Genomic DNA, 19,785 nt, shown 5'->3' with positions numbered 1-19,785 from the left:
AAAACTAAGTATGGTGGCTTATGCTTATAATATTAGCATTCAGAAGTCCATAGCAAGAGAATCATCACAAATTTTAAGGCAGCCTGTGCTACACAACTAGTTCCAGGTCAACCTGAAATACAGAGTAGGAACCTTTCTCAACAACAACAAATATGACTACTCAATTTTACGATGTGAAAAAGATCAAGGCAGTTATTGCATATGTTTATATTACTTATATTGGAAAAATTATATAAATTCTTCTTTCCAAATCTGTGATCTAAATCCACAAAATTCTGAAAACCTCAGCTTTGTTTTTCTCTTTTCTCACAGTAGTCTCTAACCTACACTAATGCAGTTATTTATAGTCTTTAAAGCACTTAGTTTGATTGCAGAAATATTAACATGACTGATTCCGGATTTCTCTAAATGCCAAGTAGAGATTTTATGTCACTGTGCATATGATATATATGTATATATGTGTGTGTGTATGTATAATATATATATATATATAATATATATATATATTTTATATATATATATATACACACAGTTTTTGGTTGGTTTTTTGTTTTTTGTTTTTTTTTTTCCAAGACAGGATTTCTCTGTGTAGTTTGGTGCCTGTCCTGGAGCTCACTCTGTATACCAGGCTGGCCTCGAACTCACAGAGATCACCTGGCTCTGCTTCCCGAGTGCTGGGATTGGATTAAAGGTATGCACCACCACCGCCCGGCCTATATATCAATTTTCTAAAGTCACTTTTTAATTCTAAACTGTCCAATGGCTGAGGAAGATATTATAGATATATAATTTGAGTCAATGAAAGATACTATAAGTCTATGAAAATAAGGTAGTAATGAATCAATGACAGAAATCAGAACTTACTAAGATAATATAAAAGAAATTGTTCACTACTGTCTACGAACTGAACATTAGTAGAACATACAATATGAGATATTTTCTCTCAAGAAAATGGAGCTATTTGAAGTTAAAATTATACGAAGTTTTCTTGGAAGTTGTCTACGATCTGAAAGAAGAACTCATTTATTTGTTTCTTACTATGTAGCCCAGACTGGGCTTGAACTCAAGATTCTCCTCACTCAACTTTCCCAGTGCTGGGATTATAGATCTGTACCACCACCCATAGTTGATAAAGAACTCTTAATACATATAAAATGAATTTGGATGGACGGAGAAGATGGCTCAGTGGGTTAGAAGAGTTTCTCTGCAAGTATGAGGAACTGATTTCCCCAGCTCCCCCAAAGAAGGCCAGACCTGGCTAGGCATGTCTGTGACTTAAGCACTATAGACAGAGACAGGCAGATCTTTGAGAGCTCACTGGCCAGCAGATCAGTCAGCCTAGCAAGAACAGCTGGATTTTGGCTCAGTGAGAGACACTGTCTCATGGTAATAAAACCAAGAGACCACATCCAGCTCTGGCCCCCATACATGCACACCTGTACACACAAATGATTTGGACATCAACATTCAGAACCTATGCCAGATTATAAATACTGGACTCAAGCTTAAGAATCTAAGAATTTCTAAAATGATTACTCATTTGTAATAGTTCAACAATATTGAGAAAATTAAAACACCTAAGTAATGTGAACATGTTTGGGGATGCATATGATACATATTCACTGATCTTTCTTCTACCAATCAATTATATAGACCGCCAAAAACATTCAGACTTGATTGAACAACTTTATTCAGGTATACATTATTACAAAACAGGCTACATATTGAAGCATGTAAGAATGAGTGATTGAGGGTTGGGAAGGCAAAAAAAAAAAAAAGGAAAGAAAAGAAAAAGAATTATTCACTAGTAATATCCAAAGTTAACCAAAAACATCCTATAAAAAGCCAGTGAGTGAACCACATCTAATTTATAGTGAGCCAAAAATGAAGCCAGGTGTTCTTGAAAAGCCTTTAATCCCAGCACTTAGAAAGCAGAGGCAGGTGGGTCTCTAAGGTCCCAGCCAGCCTGGTCTCAGAGCAAGTTCTAGGACATTAGAACTACAAAGAGAGCCGGGCGGTGGTGGCACATGCCTTTAATTCCAGCACTCGGGAGGCAGAGCCAAGCAGATCTCTGTGAGTTCGAGGCCAGCCTGGTCTACAAAGCGAGTTCCAGGAAAGGAGCAAAGCTACACAGAGAAACCCTGTCTCAAAAAAAAAAAAAAAAAAAAAAGAACTACAAAGAGAAACCCTGTTGTAGCACAAATTGTTAGTAGGTCTTACTAATAAAAACAAACCTGGAGCCAGGTGTTGGGCTGGAAGATCAGAGAAGCAGAACAAGCCACAGCTTCCTCACCTTGCCAATTCCTCAGCTGATCCTGTTTCCTCAGACTGGAAGCCTGTGAGTCCTCAAAAGCCTAAAAGCTTAACCAGCTCTAGTTCCTGGTCCTCACACCTTATACACCTTTCTGCCATCACTTCCTGGGATTAAAGGCGTTGAGTCACCATGCCTGGCTGTTTCCAGTGTGGCCTTGAACTCACAGAGATCCAAACGGATCTCTGCCTTTGGAATGCTAGGATTAAAGGCGTGTGCCTTTAATTGCCTAACCTCTATGTTTAATATTGTGGCTGTTCGGGTTCTCTGACTCCCAGTAAGTTTATTGGGGTGCACAATATATCAACCACACCCTGTTTCAGGGCAGGTAGGGGAGAGGACATAGTAGGCCAAAGTGAAACAGCTTCCCAGACTTGCTGATGGTTATAACATCTTAAATAAATATCAAGTTACTAGAAGTGTAAAAACTAGACTTCGTCTTTAACTTAATTCCTAAAACATATTAAATATATACTACAGCTACATAAGACTTCCATCTCATTAGCTCACAGGAGAAATGCTTACCAACTCCCACTGTCTAAATTTCTATAAGTCCATGGTACTTAATGCAGTATAATTAATTTCCTTTTTCTTGTGTTTGCTGAAATAGTACCTACCAACTTTTAGAAACTTTCCAGCAGGTTCCTTTTGCAATCAGTAAAAACAGAGATCTACACTAACTTAATGATAACATTGTTACTTATTTTATCAACTAAATACTTTAGATACTTCCTAATGGCAATATTAAAATTGTAAAGTACATGATTTCTTGTTCACTCTTTAATGTACTTGGTCCCTAACGCTCCAACAGTGATCAGTGAACACACTTGCAAAATCTGTTATACCAATGAGTGCAGAGCACTACCACAGACAATTCTAGAGTAGCTTAAATCACTCCTGGGGTAGCCTACTCTTGCCATCCATTCATGGTGTAGGAATCCGTTTTCATGTTCTCATTGTTTACCAGAAAGCATAGACAGTAAGGCTGACTTTGCCGCTCCCGTTTCCTTTTGCTAGCCTGCTGAGCTTTTGCAGCCAATTGACTTTGCTTTGACGCTATAAATATCTGGGAAATGTTCTGCATTTGATGCTCTTGGATTCTGAATCCATATTTAGCTGTTTGTGGCATGTCTTTGTTTAAGCTACTCTACCACCCATAACATCAATCAGGTTGAGCTCTAAATGGTCAAATGGAAGATGGATGAATATTCAACACCTATTTATTATGAGGCAAAGGACCAATCTGCTGGACCTGATGACAATAAAGAAGGTGACAAGGTAAGAATATAACAAGACAGACTACCTAGTGTCAAAATTTATACTCTTGACAAGACATAGGCACAATTATTGTAATACTGAAAAGAAACATTTTACTCAACTAAAGGACAGTATAAACATTTTCTCTTAGCTGTGTCTCAAAAACTTGCATTCGTTTGTGTTTTAAATATAGATCCACCTACTACAAAGCTCTGAACATATTCCAAAGAAGTTTTCCAAATCATGGCAATACACAAAGCTCTGGATGTATTATTAATCAGAGAGCCAAACCTGTTAACCACAAAGTAAAAATAGTGCCAGTCTTCAGATTTGTGATGTAAACTAAGAAAATACTGCTCCCAAAAGTTCCTGTGCAATGTCCTTAAGAAGAGAGAAATGTTTTAGTTTTTTTCAAAGAAAAGTCTTGAAGAGAATGTGAGCTGTGGCAGCATCCAGCATCACTCAAACCATTTTTACCTTTAAAATCCTGTGGATCTCCACTCTGTGTAAGCCAGACCTACCCCTACCTTCCTAACGTCTGACAACATCCCAAGCAAATATACATCTCACTCTGACTTTCCTTCTCTCAATTCAGTTGACTGACCTTTGGATGGAAGTGCTCCCCAAGAATCCCCCTGATGATGAGGATTTAAAAAGCACTGACTTGCCGGGCGGTGGTGGCGCACGCCTTTAATCCCAGCACTCGGGAGGCAGAGCCAGGTGGATCTCTGTGAGTTCGAGGCCAGCCTGGGCTACCAAGTGAGTCCCAGGAAAGGCGCAAAGCTACGCAGAGAAACCCTGTCTCGAAAAACCAAAAAAGAAAAAAGAAAAAAAAAAAAAAAGCACTGACTTAAGAGCTTGCTCAGTGACTGGCTTCAAAAGTGAGGATGGAATTTGTAAGCCAAGTAGTAGTTAAATAAAGGGACCAATGAAACCAGATTTGGTGAACAAACTTGGTGCCGAGGAGTTAAAACTATTTGTCAGAAGTTAGAGAACCAATTTGTGACAAAGCCAGAATTAAAAAGCCAGGTTCTCAACCTCCAGTCAATGTACTCTACACCAAGTTCCCAATTCCTGGGTTTCTTTGAAATAGGTGAACCACAATGAAAAAAAAAATCTCTTTAAATTACATAGAAGATCAAATATGACCCAACAGAACCAGTTTTGAAACACAAAGCAGACAAGAAATAAGAAAAAATAAACTAATATTCCTTAAAATTTTACTTTCCAGCTGGGCCTGGTGGCTCGTGCCTTTATCCCAGCACTCAGGTAGTAGAAACAGGCAGATCTCAGTGAGTCTGAGACCAGCATGGTCTACATGTCAAGTTCCAGGCCAACCAGGGCTACATAGTGAGAACCTGTCTAAATAATAAATAAATATGCTTTTAAAAACTGATTTCCCACCTTCTGTTATTCTGACCTCAAAGAATCATACAACAGACTATTTCAAAACTACCCCAAAACAGCCAAGAGTCATTTGGTTTGGGATGTTTGTAATCAACTATGGACAACCTAAGCAGTGTCCAGGATGAAGTTCCTTAGAAGAAAAGCAGCAGAATTAGACAGTAAATAAAAACAATTTTAATTAAGTGACATAAATCACACATTTTTTAAAAAAGAGATGATGCAAGGGAAATTCTGCCACTTGACAGAAAAATGCTCCCTCTTTAATACCTTCTGTGTATGATGTTGTGTGCATGGAAGCCAACTACTCCAGATTCCACACTACATGCAGAAAAGGAACCACAGGGTTAAAAACAACCTGCACAAAGTTAAGTGACAACCAAGCTGTGGCAAAACCAGAAAAAAAAACCATCAGGTTCTCAGCCCTATTTGTATGCTACTAATTTCTAGGTGTAGATGTGTGTGGCGGGGTGTGTTTTCCGTGTGTGCAAAAACATGCATACAAGTTGAGTTCTAGAACAGACTATCACTATCAAAACAATAGTATGAATGTATATAGGTTACATATATGTGCAAGATGATATTTAAAATAACAGCTAGAACAGCCAACTTTCTGAACACTCATTTACCAAATTATCACATATTCTTAGAGTAACATGGTCCTATCTCTAACATCATAAAAAAACCAGTATGTGTATGTATGCAAACAAGAAGATAAAATAGCAAAATGTAGCCACAATGAACTCCAATTTATACTAATTTTTAGTCTCTCATCGACCTTTGTTATAAGTAATCAGCTAAACTGAATTAGCAGACAAGTGGACTATCAGGCACCAAAGCTTTTAAATCTAACCTGCTGAGAATGAATTGAGTAACTCTGCATCAGTTCCTACTTCTTTACTTTAATTCCTACACACACACACACACACACACACACACACACACACACACTTAGAAACACCAGCAAAATACAAAGCGGTACATACAGAAATTTCTAAGAACTAGTCATAAGAGAAGTTGCTGATTTTTATGATTGAAGGGACTTTTACAGAATATTTAATCCAATACACTCACTTTATAGATAAGGAATCTGAGGCAAAAAAGTGACCTAATCTACCCTAAATTGTTTAATAATTTAGTGACAACTGAGGCAAGAACTCAAATGTCTGAGATCTTTCTCACAGAGACGGACATGAAGTCTTGACGTCCACTGAACTGTTCAAAAGACAACTTGTAAACCATGCAAAAGTTGATCTTGAATTGTAAAGCATAGATCCTATTTGGAAGTATGAAAGCAAAAAAATAAATGTAATATGCTGATCACTAATGGGCTTAGATGCACATGACTGCAGAATAGAACTTCAACACAGTATATGATCCCAGATGCTTCAAATTGGTCATCTTCTATTCAGCCACATTTATGTCTTTTACGGTCACGTGAGCTAAGTGATAAACATCTTGCTATTTCAATATTTTGGAAAGCCACAACTAAACTGTGAATGCACACTACAAATCCTTGAGCTATGAGTTTTCAAAACCAGCATGTTTAATGTTGCCACAGCCTTACCTTAATAGAAAACCATCATTCCGTTTTCATTTAAAAGGTGGTTACTAGGAATGCAGAAAGGGAAAGTTTTTCGTGTGTTCATCACTTTAAACCTGCTGAGTGGCAACCCGGTCGCTTTACAATGAAAACCAGAAACAATAGTGCAATCTGAAACAATCTACGCACTCAGGATAAGTGGAGGGTAAGGTTCAAAGAAAAGCTGTAGATAAATCTACTGCTACCAAACCCTTGAATTTGGGCTGGGGCTCGCTCTCTCGCGCTCTGTTTTGTTTTCATCCATTAGCTCATCTTCTACTAAGCTTTTTCGTATCTTCGTTCCCACACTTGCTTCACTCAACAGGAAGGAAATGAAATCCCATTCGCTGGTTTTGTGCCTTGTTCCATCATACCTTCCTAAAGACTCAGAAGCAAGTGCCCTTAATTAATCACCTAAGAATTACGTCTGGATAGCTCAACTCCATAAACTTACTGTGGATATCTAAAGAGGACCAAAGATCCTACTGAGTCACATACCCAGGCGCTATATCGGATAAACTTGTCAAAAACGCATTTCCTGAAACAAAAAGGGAGGTGTGGGCAGCTGACCTAGGATAGATAGGGACTGGGAATGCAACGGAGCCCGAGGAAAGAGAAGAAACGGCGGCCTTTTCACACAGACGGCCTGTGATCCTTACCGTACACCCGGACCCAGCTCTGCTGCTGACACACCGACTCCAGAAGGATCCGATCCAGCATGCCACCGGCCACTGCCCCGCTGACGGGGACGACCGCGTCCAGATCCTCCGGGGGCAGCGGCGAGTCAGACTCCAGCCCCGAGAACATCTCCGGCCACGACAGCGCCTCCGCGGCTCCTCCGGACGACGGGGAGAGCTCCATGGTGTCCCGGGGGGGAGCAGGCGGCGGCGGCGGCGGCGGGTCGGGCTCCCCGGCTGCGGGAAAGGGACGACGGCGCGGCCAGCAGCACCCGAGCGGCCGCGGGCGCGGACGCCGCTCACCTCCTTCCCCGCCGCCCACCGCCCGAGGGCCGGGCGCTGCAGCCCACCTGCAAGCCGAGGGTGGGACCCGGGCCGGGAGGCGGGTCCAGCGTGGCCCGGAGCGGAGGCGGGACCCGGCTCAGGTGCGGGTCCGGAGCGGACGCGGAGCACCGGGGAGCGCGGGCTCGCCTCCCGCCCCCGCGGAGCCCTCCTCAGCCCCCGCGGGCGCGTCCGAGGGCGGCTCGGGCTCGGGCTGAGGATGGAGCGCGGCCAGGCAGGGCTGGGCTCGGGGGCGTCGCCGCCAGGGGCCGCCCCCTCTGACCGGCTCCCGCCGCCGCCGCCGCCGCCGCCGCCGCCTCAGGGGCTCAGAGCGCCCGGCTCCGTCAGCCTGAGGGGCGCGCCCGGCCCGGCTTCGGTCCGCCTGGCGTCTCCTTGCTCCCGCGGAACGCGCAGGCCGGCCCGCTAACTCTCAGGCCGCCGCTCCGGCCGCTGCTCGGGCTCCGGCTCGCGCTCCTCTGAGAAACCCACAAGCCCGGCAAGCCGCGGCGCTGGCGGCGGCGGCGGCGGCGGCGGCGGCGGCAGGCGGCATCCCAGGGTGATAGGCCGGAGCAATCGAGAGCCGAGCGCGCGGCCGCGTGTGCAATCCAGTAACCGAGCGGAGGAGGAACTGCCGCCGAAGACAGCAAAAATCGGGTACCGAAAGACTCATCGGGCCAAGCCCGCCTACTTTCCTAAGACTGTCCCGCCCGACCGCCTCTCGGTGCCGGGATCCTTGAGCTGCTGCTGGGGGCAGAGACCGTGTGGGGAGGCGGAGAGAAAAGGGGGTGCGGGAAATTTAAAAAGATGGGAAAGGCGCTTCCCTTTTTTTCTGAGCCCCTTTCCTGTTGATTTCTGGGCCAACGCTTCTTCTTTCTTCTCGAACGAAGAAATTGAAGACCCTGCTTTATTTAACAGCCGCTTTAGGGGAAACGCCATCATTCTTCCCGAAGGGAGATCTGGCCCCGGTTCTTGGATTCTGAGATCAGTGCGAGATCCCCGCTTTGCGCCCTGTCCGCCCTGGAGCTGGGTTTGTCATCAGTTTAGAATAGCTTGGCTACGATGTGTGGTGTGGATGGATGGACGGGCCTCGCAAGTACATGAAATGCCCCAAAGCCCCGGCATTAACCAAACAAGCTTCTCTTTTTTTGCCTTTGATCTTTGTGCAATCTGTTGGCTTTCTCTTTTCCTCTAACAGTCTCACTTGTGTTTTATTTTTGGTTTATTTGTAAACTGTCTGCCTCCTTAACGTTGGATTCATTTTGTGCCCACCCAAGAGATTACAGGCAAAATAATAGTAATAATTTCGAATAGAACATTAGCAACTTAAATTGTATTGGCACATCATAGCTATTCAACAATTCATGAACGTGGCTATTTCAAACTGAGCAATTTTCTATAATTAGATGCTGCTTTAAAAAAAAAATCTTTTGGGGGAGGATTTTTGTTTTGTGTCCCAACCCACGCCAGCCCTCGTTTCTCTCTACTTTGAACAATAAGACCTCTATAAGAGGCCAACCTAGTTTTTGGCATTCTGGTGTGTTTGGGGCTTTATGAGAGTTAGAGGATGCATTTTGTAATTTTCTCCCAACTCTTACCTAGAGTAATAGCATTTCAAAGCAAGAAGTGACGTTAGAGAGCCTCTCATCCTGCCTCTTGTTTAACAGGTGCAAACAGGACAGTCCAGGTTACCTGGCAAAGCAACCACCAGTGCAACAGGTACATCTACAGGCTCTCAATGATGCTGGTTTCTTCCACTTCGATCCTTCAAGAACTCTGTGATTAGACTTGTTGATCTGTTGCTTGGCGATATAATGGAGTGATCCCTCCCAGTACGTAGAAACCCACTTGCTTGCCATCCGACTGCATAGTCAGTTGTCCAATTCCAAACCATCATACATTCTTTATTAAATGAGAAGTGTTAAATCGGGGAGTTACAGGGCCCCGGCAAAACTGGGGGGGGGGGGGGAGGGTATTGTGGTTAGTTTTTTGGTTTTTGGTGGTGGTGGTGGTGGTGGGTTTTTTTGTTTGTTCATTATGGGTTTTTTTTGGGGGGGGGGTTATTGGTTTTGTTTTGTTTTGTTTTGTTGTTGTTTTTTGTTGTTGTCGTCCCCCCCCCCCCCATACAGGGTTCCTCTGTGTAACAACCCTTGCTGCCCTGGAACTTGTTTTGTAGACCAGGCTGGCTTTGAACTCCCAGAGATCCACCTGCCTCTGCCTCCTGAGTACTAGGACTTAAGGTATGAACCATGCCCAGATCATCTCCAATTTGTAAAGGTCTCTGAAAGGACATTGCTCCTTTATAGTAGACGGAGGGAGGGAGAGAAAACCCTCAGCATAGGGTTTTCATTTGTATTAAATTATTGTTGATGTCTCAAAGAGTAAGTGAAAATGAGCATCAGACATACAAATCTGAGTATCTACTATATATATGGCATGTATTTATCCAAGCAATTATCCCTAAAGCAGCATTAGGAGTGGTACATAAAATTCAGAATTTTTTATTTTCAGAATTTGCTCTCGGTGTCATCATCCATGTTAAGAAAATGGCTCTGCCAAACTCCCATCGATCCTGCTTATTTAATAACCCACTGTCTTTATCCAGACCTCTAAAGTGCTGGGCCCTACTTCCACTTTGCCATCCTGAGCTCAGTCTAGCTTCAGGTCATCATCTAATTACCTAAGTAATAATATATGTCTGGAATTTATCTAATGTCTCTAGCTTTAAAAGAAAATACTTTCAAAACGTAAATAGTAAATAATTCTGTGACAAAAGCAGAATTTTAAAAATCATCTTTGGCCAATGGGAAACAAGTTGAAGCATGGAGTAATATTAAACAGTCTATCTGAAAATAGCTAGATTAAAATGCTAGCCTTCTGAACGGCAGGATGGCATATGCCTAGAATCCCTACTGGAAGGTAGAGGCAGGAGGATCAGGAGTCAGGGTCACCCTTAGGTACGTAGAGATTTGGAGACCAGCCTGGCTACTTGACTCTGAACAAAATACAAACAGGAAACTTTTAGTAGCCTGATTTTTAAAATTTATTAATAAATCTGCATTCTTCAGGATTTTTCTTTTTGCCACAGGTGGAGTTCTGATATTTGTGGAAAATGTGTATTTTTGCAAGTGATATCATTAAAAAAATAATATAGAGAAAAAAGTTATAAGCCAATTTGCATTGGTAGACATAGTTAATGCTGCTTGAATTTGTAGCTGTGGCATCTCTGTGATATAATCCCGGATTTGAAGGTGAAGACAGACTTTTGGGTGATAAAAATCTTAGTTTGCGGACAGACCTTGCTGTGTGAACGACAAAGGAGCTGGAGATTCATTTCCGTACCTGTGGCCTCCCATTTGCTTTGCTCTTTTTTGGAGACCTTTAGAGATGATCGGCACATGCATAGTCATTGGAACTCTCAGCCCCCAAAATCAAACCCAACAACTAGGACAAGTGGGAACTGAAATTGGGAACCTGTGGAAGGATGTTAGGATTGAAGGGAGGAGTTACCTAGTTGATGATCTAAAAATCAAAATCTAGGAACAGTTTGAGGTTTCTAAAACATTGGTTATGAGTATATATCACTAATCTTAAGGAGATATGAGGATTTGAATCTTGGCAGTTACCACTTAAAGGGTAGGTGTGTGCTTGTTCGTCTCCCTATCCATTTGTTAGAAAATGCACATACCTCAGGAGGTCCCTCATTTTGTATACCCTCCCCCTTTCTCTCAACAAATAATCCCATAAACAGGAAGCCAGCTTTTCAGCTGTGGCGTGTTGGAACTCCCTTCCAGTATTCCCTTTCTTCTTGAACATAGGCACCTAGCACTTTCCTGATTGCATTCTAGAGTATTGGTCATAAGGGAAAGTTTTCAGCCTTCCCATGTATCTCCAATTCCCTGATAATCCAAGCACTTGTATGACTCAAAGTGTCAGCTGAATAATGTTGAGTTTGGGATACCCATCTCTACCCCATCTACAGTGCTGAGGTCCAGTCAGTAGTTTATAAATGTTGAATGCGTCCACCAAGATGGCATTTCCTGGATATCAGACTCAATGCTTCGCATATAATCTCTTTATGTTCTCCCTTTCCCTCACCCAAACAGCCATTCCATCTCTTAATTTATTAGAAAGGAACTAGTAAATTCAACTTCAGACTTACAGAGCGCTAGTCATCTGACACCCCAGACCTGATTAGCTGTCCTCTTTCCCCTGGGGACTTTCCACTTACAGTTTTATCTTACCTTCCTTATAGGTGCATTATCATAAAGCATAGTTCAGACCAGATCACATCTAAAATGAATTTTAAAGTCCTTGTTGCCTACAAAAGAAAAACGCAGAACCATCCCAAGTTTAACGGGACCACTCAAATGTGGTCCCAATATCATTGGGACCTCCTTGCCTCTATGCATCCAACTGGCATGGCTCACTACCCCAAAACACCCAGATCTTTCCTTACTCCTGCCTTCAAGGAAGCAACCTCATCAAATGCTGCTGGCTTCAAGTCCTTCCTTGTTCTTCAAACTAGCAATGACCTAAGCTTCCTCTGAGTTCCCATACCATTTGTTCCTGTTTCACTTCTGGGATCAATCATAATGAATATTGTGGTATAGTTCTTTGTGTAACTCTTAATACCCACATAAGAGGCTCTGAACACCGTGAAGGCAGAGACTGTGCCATACATGTTTATTCCCCTACAACGTCTTTCTCATATCAGACTTCCATTGATATCAGAAACCAGGAAACAAGAAGCTAGATTAAGAGACAATGAAAACTTTGTTTGGTTCTTAGACATGTGGGACTGCAAAAGACATTAAAAACCAGTTTAATCAGTCCAGTCATTCCATTCATTTTCTGTCCTGCCCCTCCTCGGTTGAAAATAAACATACCTTGCTAAGTATGATGGTGAATGCCTGTAGACCTGGCTACTTCGGAGAATCACCTAAGTTGGAGACCACCATGAGCCATACAGTGAGATCCCATCTTGAAATGAATTAGAATGAGCACATCTAGACCCTGAAAAATAACTAGACTTGCCCAAGGTCATATAACTAGAGACATAGAAGAAGTCAGAGTTGAGTCTTCTGAATCTCAACCCATCCAGTCCAAAGCTTGAGTGCTTCCCACCCTTTTCTGTCCCTTTCTAAATAGCTACTTTTCCTATTGATGAAGGTTTTCTCAGCAAAGCAATTTTATTCTCTTACATATTACTTAAGCTTAAAGCATTTGTGCCACATTCTTGGCCCCACATATAATTTTAGCAAAATTATGCTTTTTTTTTTTTTTTTTTTAACCAAAGGACCAAACAGAGACATCAGAGAAACATCTGGTCTGATTCATCAGGGCAACAGCAACATTTCTATTTATACATGAGCACAGCCCTATCTTTGTAGCTCTCAGCTGTTGCTCATTGCGCAGTGTGTTCCCCCTTTCAACCTTGTCTGTCCCTCATCAAGATAGCATCCTGCATCCTGGGTTGTAAGCAGAACCTAATATAATAAAAGAAAAATATATTCACTAATTCCTAAAAGGGTTCTGTGTTTTAAAGAAACTATTTCTCTACCTTTTCAGTCCCTTTGTTCCAGAGTATGTGATGGCAAGTCTCAAGTGGTCAGGTAGCTGCCATTCATTCTACTGCATTCTTGGTAGAAAGATGTATGAAAACCAAAGCTGAGCTGTAAGGTATGTTTGGAAGCAGATCGGTAAAGGAAATAAATGTAAGCTGGGGCCCCACAGCAACATGTCATGATGATTTAAAAAAACAGGAGCTACATAATCTTAGGTAGGCTTATTAGTACAAAAAGGAAGGAAGGAAGGAAGGAAGGAAGGAAGGAAGGAAGGAAGGAAGGAAGGAGAGAGGGTACAGAGAGAAGGAAGCAAGCCAGGGTACCCTTTTATACATAACCCTAAGAGAAAGCCACTACTTGTAGCAGCCACTGACAGTGTTGTTTGGAAAAACCATGGAGCATGCCAGAGACAAACAGCTTTCCACCAGTTACTTCTTCTTGGCAGAAACTCCTTTCAAAAATTATGACCTCACCTCAGCATTCAACTTTAGGAATTCAAAAAGGATAAAAACAGAGGGAACCACAATGGCCTGTGACATCAGGGTCTAATTAAAATCTCTGAAGATCTTAAGCACTGAAAATAATAAGGTGCCCAACTCCACCCTGTGTAATTTAAGAATTCATTGCAAAGTGTTGGAAAAGCAACAAAGTTATGATCCCCCACCCCAGAGACTACAACTACAGAATCTGCTCCAGAAACTGCAAATATAAAACTATTACATTTTTGTGGGGTTTGTTTTGTTTTGTTCTGCTGTTGTTTTGTATGCTCCCATACACATCTGTTGAATGGTGGAGCTCTGCTTGGAATACAGTGACAGCATCTATTAAAGTATACAATGCAAGAGATGGGTCGTGTTTAGCCAATTTGTTTCTATGTTATTCTAGTAACTACAGACACCAAGTTATTTCACCCTAACCAAACAAAATGACTTCTTCCTTAGCTTTATAGTCTTCATGGGTCTTCAGGGGGAAAAACATGAAGTTAAAAAATCAGAGCCCAGCAACCCTAAAGGAGAGATTTTTAAAAATATGATTCCATTGTCCTCTTAGTACCTTGAGAACGATATAATAACTGGCCAGTATGTGTATATTGTTTATATTGACCTGCTTTCATTTTGTCCCTTGTAAAAAGGTGCCAAGATATCAGTTATAAGCCTAGAAATTTTTTGGTGGTGGTGATCATTTGGTCTCAAAAAGACATTCTCGGTAGCACAAAACTGAAGTCTAGACACAAGTTGTCAGAAAATGACTTTGGAATTTGAGGTTCCTAAGACGTATGGCAAGACAGACAGTGTAGTCTAGAAAGCAGCAGATAGATAACTGAAGCAGACCAGAGTAGGTAGAGGGTCAAGGAAGTACACAGATGTTAGAAGGTACATATATGGACAGCAACTGCTAGGATGGTGCTGTTAGAGATTCAAGCTCAGTCAAACCCTTAGAAGCCCACCATTCCTTTAGTTCTCATTGATGATTCCTGTCCCATTTTCTCCATTGAACATACCTCATTTATGCCTCTGTCTGCTAGACCTGATCAACTCTCATCTTTAACAAATGTTTCTGCCTCCTACTTCTAGAAGAAAAATTAAGGTCACCAAGCAAGATCTCCTTCAGTATCCCCCTACCTCTCCCATTTTTTGCCCCCCCCCCATTTTTTTTTTACCAAGTCTAGGTCCTCCTACTTCTCTCAAATTTTAAAAAATTATTTTCTCTTCCTTGTGCTTTCAATAATGGCTCCTTCTTTAAATTCATGTGTTCATCTCTTCTATCTTATTAAAAAGCTCTGGACCAATGCAGTGCACAGATGCTCAAAACTGTCCTTGAAATGCACCCAGAACACAGGCTAGCTGGATGGATAGATGGAAGGATGGAAGGATGGATGGATGAATGGATGGATGGATGGATGGATGGATAGATGGATGGATGGATATGGATATGGATAGATAAGTATACGTAACAAACCAAGTAAAGCCAAGTACTATTTGGAGAATAAGTGGTAGGTATGTGGTTATCCACAGTATAATTCTTTTAACTTTTCTGTTTAAATTGTCATCATAGCTTACCAAGATCAAGTCTAAGTCGCTCACTGACATGGCTCAAAGCCCCAAGAAGGTCTGGATCATTGTGGTGCCTCTTTCCAGAAGATGGTGACAAAAATTGAAATGAACCAGCACACCAGGATCCTTGTTCCTTCTGTGGCAAGACCAGAATAATAATGGTCACGGTCATCTGGCCCTGTGGTTCTTTCATGAAAACAGTGGCTGGTGGGTCCTGGACCCATAACACCACTTCTGCTGTCACAATCAAATCGGCCACCAGAAGACTGAAGGAATTGAAAGACCAGTGGAAGTGCCATCATTTGAGCAGCCTTGGCCTACAATGAATGAGTTAACTCATAACAAAAGCATAATAAAAAATATTGGTTAAGTAAATCTTCTGACCCAGTATCTTCCTGTGGTAAACTTACACAGTCGACTACTGAGTTCCCACTTTTTTCACAAACAATAAAGAAGTAAGTTAGCATAGTTAAGGCACTTCTCATTATTCATAGATTTACATTTTTAAATGAAAAACTAAATTGGCATATTGTACAGTTTACATATAATCACTGTCACAAAATGCTGGCAAGTTTTTTTTTTTCAGTGTAGCTGTCTCAAGTTACAGGTGCTGAGTTTCTTCTTCACATCAGTTTTTTTTTTCCAGTTTTTTTTAGACTCTCAAGAATATACATGAAAAGCAATCCAACTTAAAAATTTTACATTTTTCCTTTTGATGTGCTCTTGTCAATTCAGTATTGTCTGAATTGCCTATCATGTTCTTTGCTGGGGGTTTTTTCCAACTGCAATTTTGTCTTCTGTGATTTGTAAGTTTCCCCTATATACTTACTATAGCCTAATCTGTTGGTTTTTAATTTTTATTAGCAGATAGTAATTGTACAAAATAATATATTTCATTATATTTTCATACTTGTATGTAATATATTTTTATTGTATTCGCTTTCCATTCCTCTTTCTTATCTCCCCTACTTTTTATTGCGGTTCATTTCTTCTCACAAATAGTTCCCTTTCTTCTTTTATGTCTCTTTTTTAAAAAAAAATCTATATTTTGCATATAATGGTCTCCAGTTCTATCAATTTTCTTTCAAACCAATTTTGTTCTTTTTTGCTAAAATACTCGTGTGTGTGTGTGTGTGTGTGTTTTATACACCCTTCTCTTGATAGCCTTCTAGGCTAGTTCTGTATATTGTTTTCTTTTTGAAATTTAGTGGGACTAAAGTGAGCCACTACTCGGCTCTATTATTTTCTTAATGATAGCCATTTTGACTAGGCTGAGGTAGAAAATCTCAATGTTTTATATGCATTTCCCTAAATATGTTGAACACTTTATTTACTGAACATTTTTAGTTAGACATGTCTATTGAGTTCATTTCTTTTTCCTTTCTGCGGGGGTGGGAGGTGTGTTGAGACAGGATTTCTCAGTCTAGCCTTGGCTGTCCTGGAACTTGATCTGTAGACTAGGCTGTCTTCAAACTCAGAGATTCACTTGCCTCTGCCTCCCAGTGCTAGGATTAAAGGCATGTGCCACCACCACCCACTGAGTTCATTTCTTAAGTGGAGTTTTTCTTCTTTCATTTCTTTCAGTTTATTGAATGCAGTTTTTTTTTTCTTGGACTTTTAACATTATGGTAATTTAAATAGAAACTTTGACTTTTTTGTTTTAAGTTTCTATACATTAAAAATGTTTTCCCTCCTACTTGGGAGGCAGAGGCAGGTGGATCTTTGTGAGTTCAAGGCCAGCCTGGTCTACAGAGCGAGATCCAGGAAAGGCGCAAATCTACACAGAGAAACCCTGTCTCGAAAAACAAAACAAAACAAAAACCAAAAAAAAAATGTTTTTCCTCCTCCAAAGTCATATAAACATACATACTCTCCCCAGTTATCTTCTGAAAGCTTTATTCTGCTTTTTACTTTGAAGTCTTCGATTCACCTAATTGGCAAGTTGTGAAGATTAAACTTGTCAGTGCTACAAGATTTGGAATCACCTAGGAGACACACCTCTGGGCATGTGTGTATGGGTGTTTCCAGATAGGTTAAACTCAGGTGCCTACACCAAATATGGGTGGCATCATCTGTAGCACGAATCTTAGTACCACCACAATCATCCTAGGGGCTGAGAACACAGACTGGGGAAATAAAGGATTAGGCCAACAGAGCATCAGCATTCATCTCTCTCTCTCTCTGCTTCCTGAAGACAGAAGCAGCATCACCAGCCATTGCAACCATGCCCTCCCTGCCATGATGGACTGTACTTTCAAAATGCGAGCCAAAACAAACCTTCTGTTCCAGGCATTGCTTTTGTCACAGCAAAGAGAAAAGTAGCCAATACCTATCTATAGCAGGCAATTAGAATCTCATCTTCTGGACAAACAGCTCACTGAACTACAACCATTTGCAGCATATCCCACCTCCCCCCCCCCCACTGCCTTGCTTATCAAGGTCTTGTCTGCACCAACATTGTTCATGTTCATCTAGACCATTTATCCTTTATGTTCTGATACCAAATTGTTTCAATTCTTCCTTCTTTTCAAAGCACTTTAAAATCAACTGACCCAACTCTACACACCACCTTGTTGTGTAGATATAAAATATTAAATTTATACTCTTTATTCATGAATATGGCATATATCTTCATTAAATCATAAATAATGTCTTATTGTTATATGACGCCCATGTGTGTTCAACATTTTTTACCATATTTGTTTCTTGGTACATTATTGCATTTGGTATAACTAGATGGTGTTATTGTATTTTCAAATTGGTTATTGCAGTTGTGCTAAAACTACTGATTTTCCATTATTGATTTTGGGTCCATCAACCTTGAAAAACTCTTACAAGTATTGATAAATCTCAAAGGATTGTCTCAAATATATAGAGAAAATAATATTATTTGCATATAATGTTTATTTTTGTTCCTTAGTTTCAATGCCTGTACATTTTGTTTCTTACTGCATTGGTCAGGAATTTCAGAGCCATGTTGAAGATCCGCATCTATATCTTGTTCCTGGCTTTGAGCAAGAATGTTTCTTATTTTGCAATATTTGCTCCAGGCTTTTAAATATGTTTAGAATGATCTGCTATATTTCTAGTTTTCAAAAAAACATACTTTAAAATCAAAAGGTGAGCATTAAATATTACTGGGGTTTTTTCCCTGTATTTGCTGAGATAATCACTTAATTTCCTCCCTTGATGTCAGTGAATGACATTAATAGATTTCAAAAACAAAATAACATTCACTTCTGGCATTGTCTTCCTTAATTATATTGTATTTTCAATGAGTGCTTTCTTTAGCTTTTATGTCTATATATTTGTATGTGAGAGTGCTCAATAATTTCTCTTTCAGGCACTGCCCTTATCTTGTTTGAATATTCTTCCAGCTGTCAAATGATATTTAAGTAGATACATTTAAAGTCTCTTAAGCTCTGTATTACTACACCCTGCATTACATTTACCATGATTGGTCACATCCTTAAAATCTATCTTTGAAGCTAGATATAGTAGTGCTACCTGTAGCCACAGGTAGAGGAAATTGATGCAGGAAGGCTGCTTGAGGACAGGGGTTCGAGGACAGCCTTACTGATACCACACACTTGTCATTCTTCCATTCATCTCGGACTTCTTTGTGGTCTTACCTTCACCCTGGAATCTTCCCTGAACACTACTCTTCTCACCTTATGGATGTCCCCCAACTGTTTCGAGGTGCCCTGGTTATTTCAAATATTACCTGTATGAAGATGAATTCCAGTGCTATGCCTTCAGGCCGCATCTGTCCTCTCAGTTCTAGATTTTTCTGGCTCACCTAAAGGCAGATAGGACTTAACAACTTCAGAATGGAATTCTTCATTTTCTCCATTGGACACATCTCCCTCCTGCTAACACAATCTTAACTTATGATCCCATTACCCACACTTGTCATCCAGGCAGGAACTCTTTGATAGTCTCCTTCATCCCAGTCTGTTGTCAATGCCAAATTTGTTCCGTCCTCCTGTCTTCACTACTCAGGCTTCAGAGAGCCTTTCTTCAGCTTTCACCCAGACTAGAACAATGAACGAACAAATTCCCTGCTTTTCCACCTGAAATGTGAGTGCGATTATACCCTACTAGTAAGTGTCTAGACACTGAAGTAACTTATTTAAAACTCTGATCTTGCTATGCTCCTTTATGGCCTAAAGCCCCGTTAACATCTCCATATTGCAGACAAGGTGGTGAATGCCTTTAATATTAGATTGAGTCCACCATCATCTAGCCTGGACGTTTTTCTCTGTCCTTCTTTATAGCTAAACCTTGTCTCTAACAACTAAAGCCCACTCATGTCCCCTGTATAGTCTGTCCTTTCTCCCCCCACCCCACCCCCGTGCCTTTACATAGTCCCTTCTAGGTATGTCTCCCCTTTCATTCCCTCCTCCTGCCTCTAACCCTCTTCTAGATGCCCTCCTGATCTCTGCTTAACTCTCCACATCCTTTAAGGCCTACCTCACCTGTCCGCTTACTCAAAACACTGACCCACTTCTAAGGACTTCACTAAGTGCTTCCCATTTATGATCTCATAAAAGCCATGATTATTTTTATAGATTGCACTTACTGTACTACACTGTAATTGTCTGTTTATGTATTA

At 41.1% G+C, this 19,785-nt stretch overlaps 2 protein-coding genes across 3 annotated transcripts in view; one reads left to right on the top strand and one right to left on the bottom strand.

The window, feature by feature from the left end:
* The window catches only part of Rasal2 (RAS protein activator like 2), a 300,128-nt gene extending 292,707 nt beyond the window's left edge, over positions 1-7,421 (bottom strand). For both annotated transcript variants that reach the window (XM_059280774.1, XM_059280775.1), the window contains exon 1: positions 7,214-7,421. In XM_059280774.1, coding sequence (XP_059136757.1) covers positions 7,214-7,415 — 202 coding nt within the window. In that variant the 5' untranslated portion in view covers positions 7,416-7,421. The remainder of the gene's footprint in view (positions 1-7,213) is intronic.
* Positions 7,422-7,772: 351 nt separating this feature from the next.
* LOC131924921 (uncharacterized) lies at positions 7,773-10,807 on the top strand. The gene is made up of 4 exons (XM_059280178.1): positions 7,773-7,908; positions 7,987-8,645; positions 9,217-9,268; positions 10,638-10,807. Exons 1-4 carry the CDS (start codon positions 7,773-7,775, stop codon positions 10,679-10,681), a joined length of 891 nt encoding a protein of 296 aa, XP_059136161.1. The 3' UTR covers positions 10,682-10,807.
* Positions 10,808-19,785: the final 8,978 nt, after the last annotated feature.

The sequence above is a fragment of the Peromyscus eremicus genome, chromosome 15 (genome assembly GCF_949786415.1).
Source record: "Peromyscus eremicus chromosome 15, PerEre_H2_v1, whole genome shotgun sequence".
NCBI lineage: Eukaryota > Metazoa > Chordata > Mammalia > Rodentia > Cricetidae > Peromyscus > Peromyscus eremicus.
Note: the sequence above shows the minus strand (reverse complement) of the source record. Positions and strands in the feature narration are given on the sequence as shown.

Coding starts and splice junctions, on each gene's coding strand:
- LOC131924921 (XM_059280178.1), top strand. CDS start 7,773: ATGGAGCGCGGCCAGGCAGGGCTGGGCTCGGGGGCGTCGCCGCCAGGG. Junction 7,909..7,986: donor CGGCTCCGTCAGCCTGAGGG/GCGCGCCCGGCC, acceptor GCTAACTCTCAG/GCCGCCGCTCCGGCCGCTGC. Junction 8,646..9,216: donor TGGATGGACGGGCCTCGCAA/GTACATGAAATG, acceptor CTTGTTTAACAG/GTGCAAACAGGACAGTCCAG.